The sequence below is a fragment of the Lepus europaeus genome, chromosome 6 (genome assembly GCF_033115175.1).
Source record: "Lepus europaeus isolate LE1 chromosome 6, mLepTim1.pri, whole genome shotgun sequence".
Lineage (NCBI taxonomy): Eukaryota > Metazoa > Chordata > Mammalia > Lagomorpha > Leporidae > Lepus > Lepus europaeus.
Window position 1 is genome coordinate 35,014,904 of NC_084832.1, and position 14,353 is coordinate 35,029,256.

Sequence of the window (14,353 nt, forward strand, 5' to 3'; positions counted from 1 at the left end):
CTGGCTCCTGCCTTCGGATCAGCGTGGTGCGCCAGCCGCAGCAGCCATTGGAGGGTGAACCAACGGCAAAGGAAGACCTTTCTCTCTGTCTCTCTCTCTCACTGTCCACTCTGCCTGTCAAAAAAAAATTTAAAAAAACACATATCCCACATATGATTTAGGTTGGTATCTGGACTAATGTTGGTATTGTCAAGATTGTAACTGGTATTGTCAAGATTGCAATTGATATTAGTTTCACATAGGCCTTAGGTCATCTTGACCCTAGCAACCATGTAATTCTTCCTCACCTCCCGGCAGTTTTTGCCTTTTTGAACCCTGTTGCTTTGAGCTTCAGGGCCGAGAGCCCGCTCAACTGCTGGCAATAAAGGAATCCAAAGCTTATCAGTGTGTGGCATGTGGCGCTCCTCTGTTTGCACTGGCTCAGGCACAGCAAACACTGTTTGTCTTAGAAAAAAATTCTCCATAAAAGACAAATGTATTCTTTGCATTCACTATTATTTCAACAAACTGAGTAAAAATTAATTTTCTGAAGGTCAGATTCAAAGAAGGAGAGAGAGAGAGAGGCCTTCCATCTGCTGGTTCACTCTCCAAGTAGCTGCAATAGCCAGGGCTGAGCCAGGCAGAATCCAGGGGCCAAGAACTTCATCTGGGTCTTCTACATGGGTGGTAGATGCCCCGGCACTTGGCTTCTTTCCAAGACCATTAGTAGAAAGATGGATAGGTGCCCATATGAGATGCTGGTGTTGCAGGCAACAGCCCTACCCACTATGCCACACACCCTACACCAAAATGAATCCAATTTTTAAAACCTCCTCCAACTTTAGAAATTGTCTGAGTCACTGTGTACTTACACCCCATGTGGGATCTGTCCCTAATGTGTCGTCTAAAGCGAAGTGATGCTATAACTAGTACTGAAACAGTATTTTTACACTTTGTGTTTCTGTGTGGGCACAAACTGATGAGGTCTTTACTAATTATATATTGAAGTGATCTTCTGTATACAAAGAGAATTGGAAATGAAAAAAAAAAAAACAACCTGGTGTTAAAATGGAAATGGCATAGAAAATTAATTAATTTGAAAAAAAATTATGTAGGTTCTCTGTCTTTAATGTGCTGTACATTGCTATTTAATGCTATAATTAGTAATCCAATGGTAGTTTTTTTCAATTTATGTTGCTATATGGGCAAAATGTTGAAATCTTTACCTAATATATACTAAACTGATCTTCTGTATACAAAGAGAATTGAAAATGAATCTTTACATGAATGGAAGGGGAAAGGGAGCGGGAAAGGGGAGGGTTGCGGGCGGGAGGGAAGTTATGGGAGGGGGGAAGCCATTGTAACCCATAAGCTGTACTTTGGAAATTTATATTCATTAAATAAAAGTTTAATAAAAAAATTTAAAAAAAAGAAATTGGGTGGAAGGAAATTAGAAGATATGGTATAAATATTGGACAGAGAAGGAGGGACAACTGTGATTACATGAAGACATTTCTTTCAACTGCTTAGCTCTGGGAAATTGTTCTGGGGTGATGCTTCATGCCATGGAATCTCCACTCGTTTTAAGGAAACCTCAAGTGTGGTATATAAATCTCATCCTGGGAAAGGAACACTCTTGTATTTCGAGGAATTCTCTTTCCCACAAATCCCATATCAGCAAGCCCTGAGCAAAGACTTAAACATCAGCCCTTCAGGAGGTGACACAAGACCTACTGATTTTGGGTTCCATCACTGGTTGTCACTATGGTAGAGCAGAGCACCTTATCATATTTTTAAGTTGAATAGAGGAAAAAATGTAAAGATTAAAAAGGTATATAACCTTACCCTTGTTGTTTTGTTCTGTTTGTTTCAGGAGCCACTTTGATGAGACTGTCAAGACTTTGATCCCTTAAAAACATGGAAGAAATAACCAGATCAGTGATAGATTTATATCAAATGTCTGCAAATACTTGTTGAAAATGAGAAATATTTTTATTATAAAATATTTATAAAAACATAAATCATTTCAGTAGGTTGAGATTTTTCAGTGTGACTGTGAATATATATCAATGCATTTGTAAATATGAATATGAATATGTATATTAGAACCTAACTCTAATTAAATAGAAACAATTAATAGTAAGTAATGGTTTTAGAAAACTTTTGATATACCAGACACTGCTGTATGTGATTTCCATGAGTTATATCTAATTTAATCTTTCTACCAATCCCATGGCATAAGAAACCAGTATACTATCATCTCCATTTCATAGAAAGAACAACACACAGGACACAGGAAGATAATGTAAATTTTGCACGGGGCTAACAGTTATAGGACTGGGATTTAAATCTAAGTCATCCTTTACCAGAACTCTTGGGCTTTACCGTGACTCCAGCCATCCTATTGGAACTTAGGAACTGAATTAGCAGTGAAAATGTCCAGTGAACACCCAGTCCAATCCCCTCACTGTGAAGATGAGAAAACAAAAGTCCAAATAGAAGAAAGTTTCAGGCCACACAGATAAGGGGGGGTAAAGTCAGGCCGACACTCACATCTACGGACTCCAGTCTAGTTCTCTTTTATGTCTACTGTGCTATCCCTTGTGTATAAGAAAAACAAATCCTTCCATTCTGTGGGAAAACTGTAAACCTAATGAACCAAATGGCACTTTCATTGTATCAGAAATCAATCGACTCAAGTCTTTACCTTTATTTTTGGAAATGAGATAGTGCTAGATTTCTTTTTTTTTTTTTTTTTGACAGGCAGAGTGGACAGTGAGAGAGAGAGACAGAGAGAAAGGTCTTCCTTTTGCCGTTGGTTCACCCTCCAATGGCCGCCGCGGTAGGTGTGCTGTGGCCAGCGCACCGCACTGATCCGATGGCAGGAGCCAGGTGCTTCTCCTGGTCTCCCATGGGGTGCAGGGCCCAAGCACTTGGGCCATCCTCCACTGCACTCCCTGGCCACAGCAGAGAGCTGGCCTGGAAGGGGGGCAACCGGGAGGGGATCGGTGCCCTGACCTGGACTAGAACTTGGTGTGCCGGCGTCGCAAGGCGGAGGATTAGCCTAGTGAGCCGCGGCGCCAGCCAGTGCTAGATTTCTTTTCTTGAACCATCATTGGGTTCAGCATCAGTCTGCTGAAATGATGATTTTAATTATATGCCTAAGCATTGGTTAGCATGAAACAAAAAAAGAGGAGCACATTAAATCTTACCATTGTACACTTTTTCCTGTTCCTGGATTCACTTTGATGAGGTTGTTAAGATTTCCAGACCTTTAAACAAAATAAACAAAATCATGATAAATAAAAATGTAATTAAATCAGTTGGCTGTTATTTGTTTACTTGAAAGACAAAGAGAGAGCTAGACAACTTCCTTCCATTGGTTCACTCCCCAAATACTTGTAAAACCTTGGAGTGGGCCAGGCAGAAGCCGGGATCCTGGAACTCAATCTGGGTCTGCCATATGTGTTGCAGGGACTCATCTGATTCCTCTCAGAGTATATATAAGCATGAAGCTGGAATCAGAAGCAGAGCTGGGTCTGAACCCCAAGCATTCTGCCACGAGATCTGGGTATCCTGAGTGGCATCTTGACCACTGTAGAAAAACACCTAACTCTTAATTAACTGCTTTGATTTAAAGGATGCAGGTGCTCAAGATAAATTTTACTAAGTTCTTAGAGAAATTAATACCTATCTAGATCATCATTTAAATTTTTGTTTTGTTTGAGTAAGAGAGAGAGAGGGAAGGAGAGCGAGAGAGAGAGAGAGAGAGAGAGAGAGAGAATCACCAATTGTTTGGTTCACTCTTCAAATGCCTGCAATTGATGGGGCTTGGCGAAGGTAAAGCTGGGAGCTGGAAACTCAATCTTGTCTCCTACATAGGTGACATGAACCCCTACTAATTGTGCTATCACCAGTGCATCACAGGGCCTGTATTGGCATAACATTGGTGTCAGAAGTCAGAGTAGGGAATTGAACCCAGGCAAACCAATATGGGAATGCAGGCATCCTAACAAGCATCTTAACCACTAGGCCAAACGCCTTCTCCTGTACACTTGCTATAAAGAGGAATTTATGACCTTTCTATAAATCGTGGATATGTTGGTTTAATTTCCCACTTACCTTCAAAACAAAACCATGAAATTAGGGCAAGATTGAATTTTTTAAAAATAATCAGTTCAGAAACAATGTAATGATTTGCCAAAAACTCTTACCAAGTCTCCTCAAGAATTGCATCTCCAGTGCTACAGTTAAAACTATACTAGATAATAGTTTCCATTTGTAGTAGCTTTTTATTTTAAATAGAGTTTATATCCATCATTTCACTAGATCCTTATAAACTATGCAATGATAAAGATAGAACAAACATTATGATTCTCATTTTATAACTAAGGAAGCTGCAGTTCACATTCAAGGGACTTGTTCAAAGACACCCAGCTGAAGAGTAATGGATTTCAGACTTTCTGATCCTAATCCAAAGGTTTTTCAACACATCTTTTATGAGTGCCACAGATTGATGGCAAGGGGGAAGGAAGAAAGATAAGAGACAATCCTCACCCTTGGTTGCTTCTGTTTACTTCAGAGGTCACTTTGATGAGATTGTCAAGGCTCTGGCCCCTTTAAAACATTGAAAAAATGATGAAGTTAAGAATAGCTTGATAATAAATGGATTAAACTATCTCAGCAATAGTATAGACACTCAATAAGATCACACTGAATAGGTAAAGACGGCTAAAGGTGACTATCTAGAAATAGGTAGATATTTATACCTCTCTGAAACTCACTGAGATTAGTAAAGCAATATTTTAATCCTGGAGCCATTTGACCCTAGCAAATATTGCATTAGAACTCTCCATATCTCCATATTTTGATAAATTTAATGCTATGCCCTTAATTTTTACCAGGTACACAGAACATTATGTAATAGTCTATATATTGTTTTATGTAACATTCCAGAAGGTATATCCTGTTTACCTCCAATATGTGGAACTTCAAAAGCAACTTTAGAGAATCCATATTTTGTAAAGTTGATATCCACCAGCAAGCTTTCTATCACAAAACTGTATACAACCAACTTATATTTGACAAAGGAGCTAAAACCAATTCCTGGAGTAAGGATAGTCTCTTCAACAAATGTTGCTGGGAAAACTGGATTTCCACATGCAGAAGTATGAAGCAAGACCCCTACCTGACACCTTTCATAAAAATTCACTCAATATGGATTAAAGAGCTAAATCTATGAACCCAACACCATCAAATTATTAGAGAACATTGGGGAAACCCTGAAAGATATAGGCACAGGCAAAGAGTTCTTGGAAAAGACCCCAGAGACACAGCCAATCAAAGCCAAAATTAATGGGATTAAAAGAAACACTCAGGAAAGTGGAGAGGCAATTGGCAGAATGGGAGAAATTATTTACAAACTATGTAACTGATAAAGGATTAATAACCAGAATAAAGAGATCAAGAAATTACACAACAAAACAATCCAGTTAGGAGATGGGCAAAGGATTTAAACAGACATTCTTCAAAAGAGGAAATCCAAATGGCCAACAGACACATGAAAAAATGCTCAGGATCACTAGCCGTCAAGGAAATGCAAAACAAAACTACAATGAGGTTTCACCTCACCCTGGATAGAATGGCTTTCATACAGAAATCAACAAACAACAAATGCCTGCAAGGATGTGGGGCAAAAGGTACCCAAATCTACTGTTAGTGGAAATGTAAACTGGTAAAGTCACTATGGAAGATCGTATACCTCAAAAATCTGAATATAGACCTACCATATGACCCAGCCACCCCATTCCTGGGAATTTACCCAAGGGAAATGAAATCAGTAAGTAAAAGAGTTAACTATACCCCAACATGTTTATTGCAGCTCAGTCCACAATAGCTAAGACATGGAATCAACCTAATAGTCCGTCAACCAAAGACCAGATAAAGAAATTATGGGATATGTACACTATGGAATGCTACATAGTAGAAAAAAATGAAATCCAGTCATTTGCAACAAAATGGATGAATCTAGAAAACACCATATTTAGTGAAATAAGCTTATCCCAAATACCATATGTTCTCCTTGATCTCTGAGAACTAATAGAGCACCTAAAATGAAATCTGTAGACATGAATTGACACTTCAAGAAGGGATGACTTGAGCTGCCCTTATTTGACTGTCAAAGAATAGTTTTGGTTTTTTTTTTTTTTTGTTTTTTTTTCTTCATACTATTTGTTGAGCTCTTTACCTTACACAGAGTTAATCATATGTGTATAAAGTCAATTGAGCATTGATCTCAGTAAAAAATAAGAGTGGGAATGGAGGAGTAAGTTTGTAACTGAAGTTCTGCATACATTCCTATGGACTTACTTCTAAGGGTAAAGTTTAAAAACTTGTCATGAGACCAAATCCCATTAAGTTGGGTGGCAAAAATGCCATCTTAAGTGTTAAAATGGTCATATTAAATGTTAAAGTGAATATATAGATAGGATTAAGTGTTCAAGTGATCATAAATAGGATCAAGTGTCTGATAATAATAACAGATAGAATTTAAAAAGAGAGAATGTTCCAACATGGGAAGCAGTCCAAACAGCAGACTCATAGAATGACAAATACCCTAAATAGCACTCTGACCTTGGAATCAGCCCTTAAGACTTCCTGGTTTGGCCAAAAAACCTTTAAGAGCATTTCAGGTATGGGAAGTCAAGACACTGTGTCAAAAATGTTCTACATGAAGGATCTCTTTGAGATCCCAGCAGAAAGAAGTGGCCATCAAAGAAGGATATACTTTTCTTTAAAGGGAGGAGAGAACTTCCACTTTGCTATGGTCTTGTTTAAATACTAACTGAGTTTGTGGATTCAAAAGGCTTCCATAGCCTAGGCAGCTCATGTCAAGAGCCTCGGGTGGTCACTGACATCATACATAAGAGTGTTAATTGTTAAATTAACAACAGGAGTCACTGTGCACTAACTACCCATGTTGGACCTCTGTCCCCAATGAGTTGTATTATGAGAGTTAACTCTAAAACTAGCTCTCAAACAGTTTTTGTGTGTGTGTGCATGTGTGTTCAAATTTTTGAAATCTTTACATAGTACAGAGTTGGTTTTTGGTGTACAAAGTTAATTGAAAATGAATCTTAATGGAGAATGGGACTGGGAAGGGGAGAAGAAAGAGGAGGAGGGGTGGGAGTGTGGGTGGGAGGGTGGGTATGGTGGAAAGAATAACCATATTCTTAAAGGTGTACTTAAGAAATTTGTATTCCTAAAAAAATATTTTTTAAAAAATTGTATTGTGTGAAATACACAAACATATTAAAATCAATGACATGCAAACTGATAACTGCTTTTAGTACTTACAAATGTGAGCTGCATTACAAACTTTGAGTAATTGTTTTGGTAACAAACAATAGAAAGATTAAAATCTATAGTTTCTGGGGCCGGCACTGTGGCGCAGCAGGTTAAAGCCCTGGCCTGAAGCACTGGCATCCCATATGGGCGCCGGTTCTAGTCCTGGCTGCTCCTCTTCCTAACCCTCTGCTATGGCCTGGGAAAGCAGTACAAGATGGCCCAAGTCCTTGGGTCCCTGCACCCACTTGGGAGACCTGGAAGAAGCTCCTGACTTCAGATAGGCATAGCTCCAGCAGTTGCAGCCAACTGGGGAGTAAACCATCAGATGGAAGACCACTCTCTCTCTCTCTCTCTGCCTCTCAGCTCTCTGTGTAACTCTGACTTTCGAATAAATAAATAAATCTCTAAAAAAAAATCTATAGTTTCTGAAATGTTCTGAAACATGATAAGTTGATTATAATATAAAAATTCACAGTCACTTAAACCACTCTAGTGTTTTTTGTTACCCTTTAGTATATGTCTGCTTCTGATAATAAGGGAATTTTGCTTTTCTTATTACATCTACATGTGTTTTCCACATATGCAGCACCCGTAAATTGCTCCTTTGGTCTACAGAGGATACCACATGGAGAAAAGACCATACATAGGAAGGTACTTTTTATCCATATTCTGTAACTCTGCTCAGATCATATAAAAAAAGCTCTGAGGTTTCATCTATATAACATCAAAGATACAGATATTTGGAAGCAAGCAGATGTTAACTCAGGTTTTTTTTCAACTTGTATCCAGATGTCAGAGATTGTGATACACAGACTAAAAGCAGCAATTTTAAAAAAGTCTGAACCCTTTTAATGCAAAGAACGAAACAATCCCAATAGAAATAACCACTCAATTCTAGATTACTCCCTGGTTGACTTTGCAATAAATGAAGTATGTGGGATTTTTAATGCCAGTGACAGAGGAAAAAAAAATTCTGTATTCTATTTCCAGATATAAGTATGCAGAAAAATAACAAAACAGTAAGCATTATAACTATTTCCTTTGTTTGCATTGGTTGTAGAGTTCACTTCATTGTCAAGACTTTGATCTGTTAAAACACTAAATAAAGCACCTAACAGTACATATTTCACAGTTCATAAAGTCAAAAAAGTGAACTGAATACTGTGGTAACCTGATTAATGTACTAATGTAGTATAATGATAACTGTGTGAAGCAATGTCTCATAGTATATATTTATATGTTCAATATTTATGTATTTTTGAACCCACAAATACTTTGGAAAATCCACTATAGGCAAGACCCTGTCCATGTGCTGGGACAGAAATGAATAAAAACACAGGATTAGCTCTCATGGGGCCACCATTTTAACTTGGGGGGAGAGATAGACAATAAACAAATGTATCCAAAATGTTTGTGGATGGGGCAGGCATTTGGCCCGGTGAGTAAGATGCTGATTGAAATGCCTGCATGCCATGTCAGAGTGCCCAAGCTGGAATCCATAGCAGGTACTCAGCAAACGAACCAGCAGAAGGAAATATTCTCTTGCGCTCTCTTTTTATGACTTTCTCTACCTCTCAAATTAAAAAAAAATTATAGACAAATGAAATTAAAATGTATGTTTATTTTGATGCAAAGAAATTGTGCACAGTTTTTTCATAATATGCATTTATCCATGAACTTTTTGAAGAATCCCTCCTGTGTACAATTTCAAAAATTATTTCAGGAAAATATGCTTACTTTTAATTCCATCTGTCCACAAACTTTTTGAAGAATTCTTGCAAAATTTAGTATATAAATGCATGCCACAATTTCAGATAAAAATATATACTGTGAAAAAAAATTTTTAAAAAGTGCCTGGGGCCTGTAGTACTGTAGTGTATGAGGGGATGGTGATTTACTTCTGTTCAGTGGCCAGAAAAGATCTGTTTGACAGGGTGACCATAGGGCTAGAGCATCCTAAGCAGGGGAACAGCATAAGCAGATGCCTTACTGCGGGAATGAGCCTGAAAGAAAAAGATCAATTTGGCTTCGTTTTATTGAGAAAGAAAAGGCCATCACTAACTATTAGAATTTTACCCTATCTGAGGTGGAAAAACATTGAAAGCTTTTTAATAAAGAGAGGATTTTATTTTTAAGAGATATATAGAACTTCAATATGTATAGGAAAAGGAAATGACTAATATTATCTTTAAAGGACCCCAGAAACCAATGCATACTAATATATATACATGCACTACACATATGCTTACACACACTCAGGTGCACACATATCCATGTAAATACACATTCATATACACACAGATGCATGAACATACTCAACCGTACATGAACACACAAGCATGTATGTAGTTATACACATACATATAACTATACACATACATATAACCCATGTGTATTTACATTCATACACAAATACACATCTACTTGAGTGCACACAAACATGCATGCCCATGAACGTATAAATGCAGACAAACATTTGTTTACATGTATAAACGCATGAGGATGCCTCAAAAGTTCATGGAAAAAATGAAAAAAAAAGTATAAGGTTGTTTGGTGCAAAAAATTTTTTGAAATTCATGCAGTTTTTTATAATATGCATTTCAATGTATTTTTGAAGCCTCTACATATGCATGGATTTTAAAATTCTTTGCCCCTAAATAAGTTTTTCACAACTTTTTGAAGTACTCTTGTACTGTACACTTGGGCATATACATACATAAAAACACCAACATGGGAAAAACGATGTCACAATTTGAAATACTCTCTTTAAAGAAAATTTGAGAGGAAAACTTGGATTTTTCAAGAAAAGTTACACTAAACTAAATATTTGAACACTAAATCATTAAGAAAGCATAATTCTCCTGAACTTTTATTACTTTAACAATTATTTATATCTTCCACATGCCAGCATGAAAGTATATGGTCCCTTTTTTGTGGTTAAGTAAATTGAGGCACATTTGAACAAATGAGGGGGTCAGAATTTGAACCCAAGTCTTTCAGACTCTTTGTTCACTACCTCAGGTTACCTCCCTGAACAAACTAGGTAGCCAAGGAAATCAAAAGATCTCTAGTCTTTGGTTTGCACAATTCTGTACATCTCTAAATCACTGGATGTCTGTGCTTCCAACCAGGTCACACAACCAAGAGCATGACAGCATGACAGTGCACAGCAGCTTTTAGCTGGCTAAGCTGTTGCTCTGTCAGCAGGGCCCACAAGCATCCTCAGTGACACATTTCAGAACCAACAAATTATGTCATGTACTGAGCTAACTGGATGAAAAGGAGTTCAAGGGAAATCACATGGAGATATCTGGTATTCTGTTTTCAGCAACTTACCAACAAGCTCAATTTCATCAATATCCTGTCTGCTTTTTAAAAAAATAAAAGCAGGAGGACATAAGCTCTCAAGACCTGACAATTCATGGATAAGAGAACTCTCTTAAAGAGGCTCACTTTATTAAGCTCTTCATCTTTAAATACACACCACACTACAAATGCATAAATACACTAGATACAAATACACTACACATGTACACACAGTTCACAAAAACACACACGCTACTTAATATGTACACACATACATTTATACCCCCATATGCACCTATACACACACTACTGATATATACACACACCACTTATACATGTACTTAAAAACATGCTTATACACATATTACTTATCCATACACAAATAAATCACACTTATATGCAGTATTTACACATATACACACATACACTAACACACACATATTCTCCAAAGGAATAAGTTGTTTAACTCACCATAGAAGATCAGTCAAAATTCCTCTTTAATTTCTCATGATCGTTTGAAACTAAACTTCACCCAAGAATTAAACACATGAGGCTTCTGTGCATTACTTGTATGGACATGCTTAACTTGCTGTCCTGAATATAAACACTTAGAGTTCTTTTTTTTTTTTTTTTGACAGAGTGGATAGTGAGAGAGAGACAGAGACAGGTCTTCCTTTTTGCCGCTGGTTCACCCTCCAATGGCCACCATGGCCGGCGTGCTGCGGCCAGCGCACCGCGCTGATCCGAAGGCAGGAGCCAGGTGCTTCTCCTGGTCTCCCATGTGGGTGCAGGGCCCAAGGACTTGGGCCATCCTCCACTGCACTCCCAGGCCACAGCAGAGAGCTGGCTTGGAAGAGGGGCAACTGGGATAGAATCCGGCGCCCCAACCGGGACTAGAACCCGGTGTGCTGGTACTGCAGGGCGGAGGATTAGCCTATTGAGCTGTGGCGCCGGCCACACTTAGAGTTCTAATGTGCTCATAAATACCAGACAAAGTGGGGAGGAGGAAGCTTAAATGTCTTACCTCTTGATATTTTTATTTGTTTCAGGATTCACTTTAGTAAGTCCATCAGGGTCTTGTTTTCTTTAAATAAGGAAATTAGTCTTAATGAATGTCATTAAAATAAAACATGATCAAGTGAATAATGGTTGGAAAAATTAATAAACACACAAGTACTCTATATCAACATGAATTTTCAAAGCAAAATGCAAATGAAAATTTTATATCTTCAGCGGAAGACCATTTAAGGTTGCTTACTTGCTAACAACAAATGTATAATTTGTTTTGCTGTGTTCTCAGGATGTATGTTATCTGTTATTTAACAAATTCAATATTGCACTCAGATACATCTTGACAAAACATCCTAAAAAGGCAGCATTGAGGTCATGTGAGTTAGAATAAATTCTATACTGGATCCAGAGAGAATACAAATTTCTACTCAACAAAACAGATATAATTTCTTATTATGTTTTTAAATAAGAACAATGTTAAGAATAACAATTTAATTATAACACCTTAATAATATTAAAAATAATCTTTATGCATCACTCCCTCCCCTCTGCTCTCCCCAGCCTCTGGCAACCACATTATGCTCTCAATTCTATGAGACCAACATATTTAGATTACAATGAGAATAATAAGAATAGTATATGTCTTCATATAAACAACTATTTCTAAACCTTTTAATAGATCATTTGAGTAGATTATACCCTAACAAAAAGCAAAAAATTAGCAAATAGTAGGAAAAGCAATGATTTGCTTCTCAAAGGGAAATATGCCAGCCCATTGAAATGCATGCAGTGATACCAAAAGGAGCATAGGTGGGCCCCAGGGCAGGCAGTAGGGGAGGCAGAAGCATTGGGATTGTGTTCTGCTGCCAGGTCATCACAGTGCCAGCAGGAGACAAAGTGGTGCTGAGTCACTACTCTGGGAGGCAGGGGCCTGGCAGCTTGCCCCCTGGGCTGTCTGCAGACACCCTTCTCAGAGAAACTGATGTACAAGAGTTGTGTACGCGGCTCACTCTTGGCTATCTTTATCATTTTAGAAATCCACTGTGAAAATGTCAAAGCTGTGCTTGCTGTAGACACACAGAAATTCAATAACTCCTCTCTAAAGTCAACCAAAGCCCAAATCTGGGCAAGGAGGCCCTCGCTACTAAACATTAGGGCAATTTTTCAAAAATAAAAAGTTTCATTGTGTCAAGGGTGGATGGTCTTGTGGCCAATATTTATTGTCCAATTCCATGCTAATAAAATATGGTTATGTAACTAAAAGATCAAATCATTTTATTTTCTGATGGATCATCACTTACAGAAGCCATATTTAAAGACACTAATAAGTCTTACCTAGTGGTACTTTCATTTCCTTTGGGATTCACTTTGATAACATTATCAAAGTCTTTACTGCTTTAAAATAAAAAAGTTTAGATCAGTATCAGAATAATCCCATAGTATTCACATAGACATTGCATATTCTTGCTGATTTGCTTCAGCTTTTTGAAAAATTATACTGATATTATATTGACTTTTATTATAAAAATTTACCTAATAATAATAAGTTAGTCTCTAGAATTTTATTGAGCTAAATGTAAATATAAATTTAGGTAGAATACACTGCTGGCCCTTCAAATTGAAGGTCTGGGCCAGAGAGCAGACACAGAAGAGAGAAGACAAACTCAAAGCTGTGATGCCTTCAGTCTTGCTGAGAAGAGTACAGAACCAACCTGGGACAAAATAACAAAGACTCAGAAACATCATGCAATTCTCACCCTCTGCTGATCTTATTGGTCCCGACATTCGCTTTGACAATGGATTCAGGATCTTGGCTTTTTTGGAAGAAAATATCAAAACTTTACATTACTTAGGTTATGTACAACCTAGAAATCTAAATAAGATTGTGCTCAAATCGGGGGTTTACAGGACCAAATGACCAATACGACATTTGATGTAATTATCATTAGCTTATCTTTATTAAGTTCTGCCATAGTGCAAAACAATCTAAAACAACATGTCTCTCACTTTGCAATATTATTTAAGAAAATAAAGAATAAGCATTGCTGGAGCAAGTTTCTCCTGCATGTACATTAATGCAATACAAATATGTGATCCTCTGGAAGTAGCACTCATCATATCACTTTTTTTAAAGACTTATTTTTTTATTTATTTGAAAGGTAGAGTTACAGAGAGAAGAGGAAGGGAGACACACAGAGAGAAAGATCTTCAATCCATTGGTTCACTCCACAAATGGCTACAAGACCAAGGCTGGGTCACTCTGAAGCCAGGAGCCCAGAGATTCTTCTGAGTCTCCTACATGGGTGCAAGGGCCCAAGCACTTAGGCCACTTTCCCCTGCTTTCCCAGGTAACCAGCAGGGAGCTGGATCTGAACTGGAGCAGCCGGGTCTCAAACCAGTGCCCATTTGGGATATCGGCACCACAAGTGGCAGCCTAACCTACTACACCACAACAATGGCCCCACTCATTATACCCTTTTTGCCTACTTGTTCTGATGGGCCTAAATAGGAAAACAGTTCATCTGTGATCGAGGAAACCTCAGCACACTCCTTTCTAAAGAGATGTTAAAATAGGGATCCCCTTAAGATAGGAACTTTTCTTACCCTTTCTTGTTTTGGTCAGTTGTTTGATTAATGAAACTTCTAGGACTTGCTTTCTTTATAATATTGGTGAGGAGCGGAAAAAACAGATGATTGATTGATAGATAGA

The 14,353-nt window shown here is 37.8% G+C and overlaps 1 protein-coding gene across 4 annotated transcripts in view; it reads right to left on the reverse strand.

The window, feature by feature from the left end:
* SCEL (sciellin) overlaps positions 1-14,353 on the reverse strand; it is a 276,458-nt gene that overhangs the window by 47,736 nt on the left and 214,369 nt on the right. For 3 of the 4 annotated variants that reach the window (XM_062195295.1, XM_062195297.1, XM_062195294.1), the window contains 6 exons: positions 13,401-13,457; positions 12,979-13,038; positions 11,657-11,716; positions 4,537-4,596; positions 3,192-3,251; positions 1,825-1,887 (listed from right to left, as the gene is read on the reverse strand). In XM_062195295.1, coding sequence (XP_062051279.1) covers positions 1,825-1,887; positions 3,192-3,251; positions 4,537-4,596; positions 11,657-11,716; positions 12,979-13,038; positions 13,401-13,457 — 360 coding nt within the window. The remainder of the gene's footprint in view (positions 1-1,824; positions 1,888-3,191; positions 3,252-4,536; positions 4,597-11,656; positions 11,717-12,978; positions 13,039-13,400; positions 13,458-14,353) is intronic. The other variant, XM_062195296.1, reaches the window with a different exon arrangement.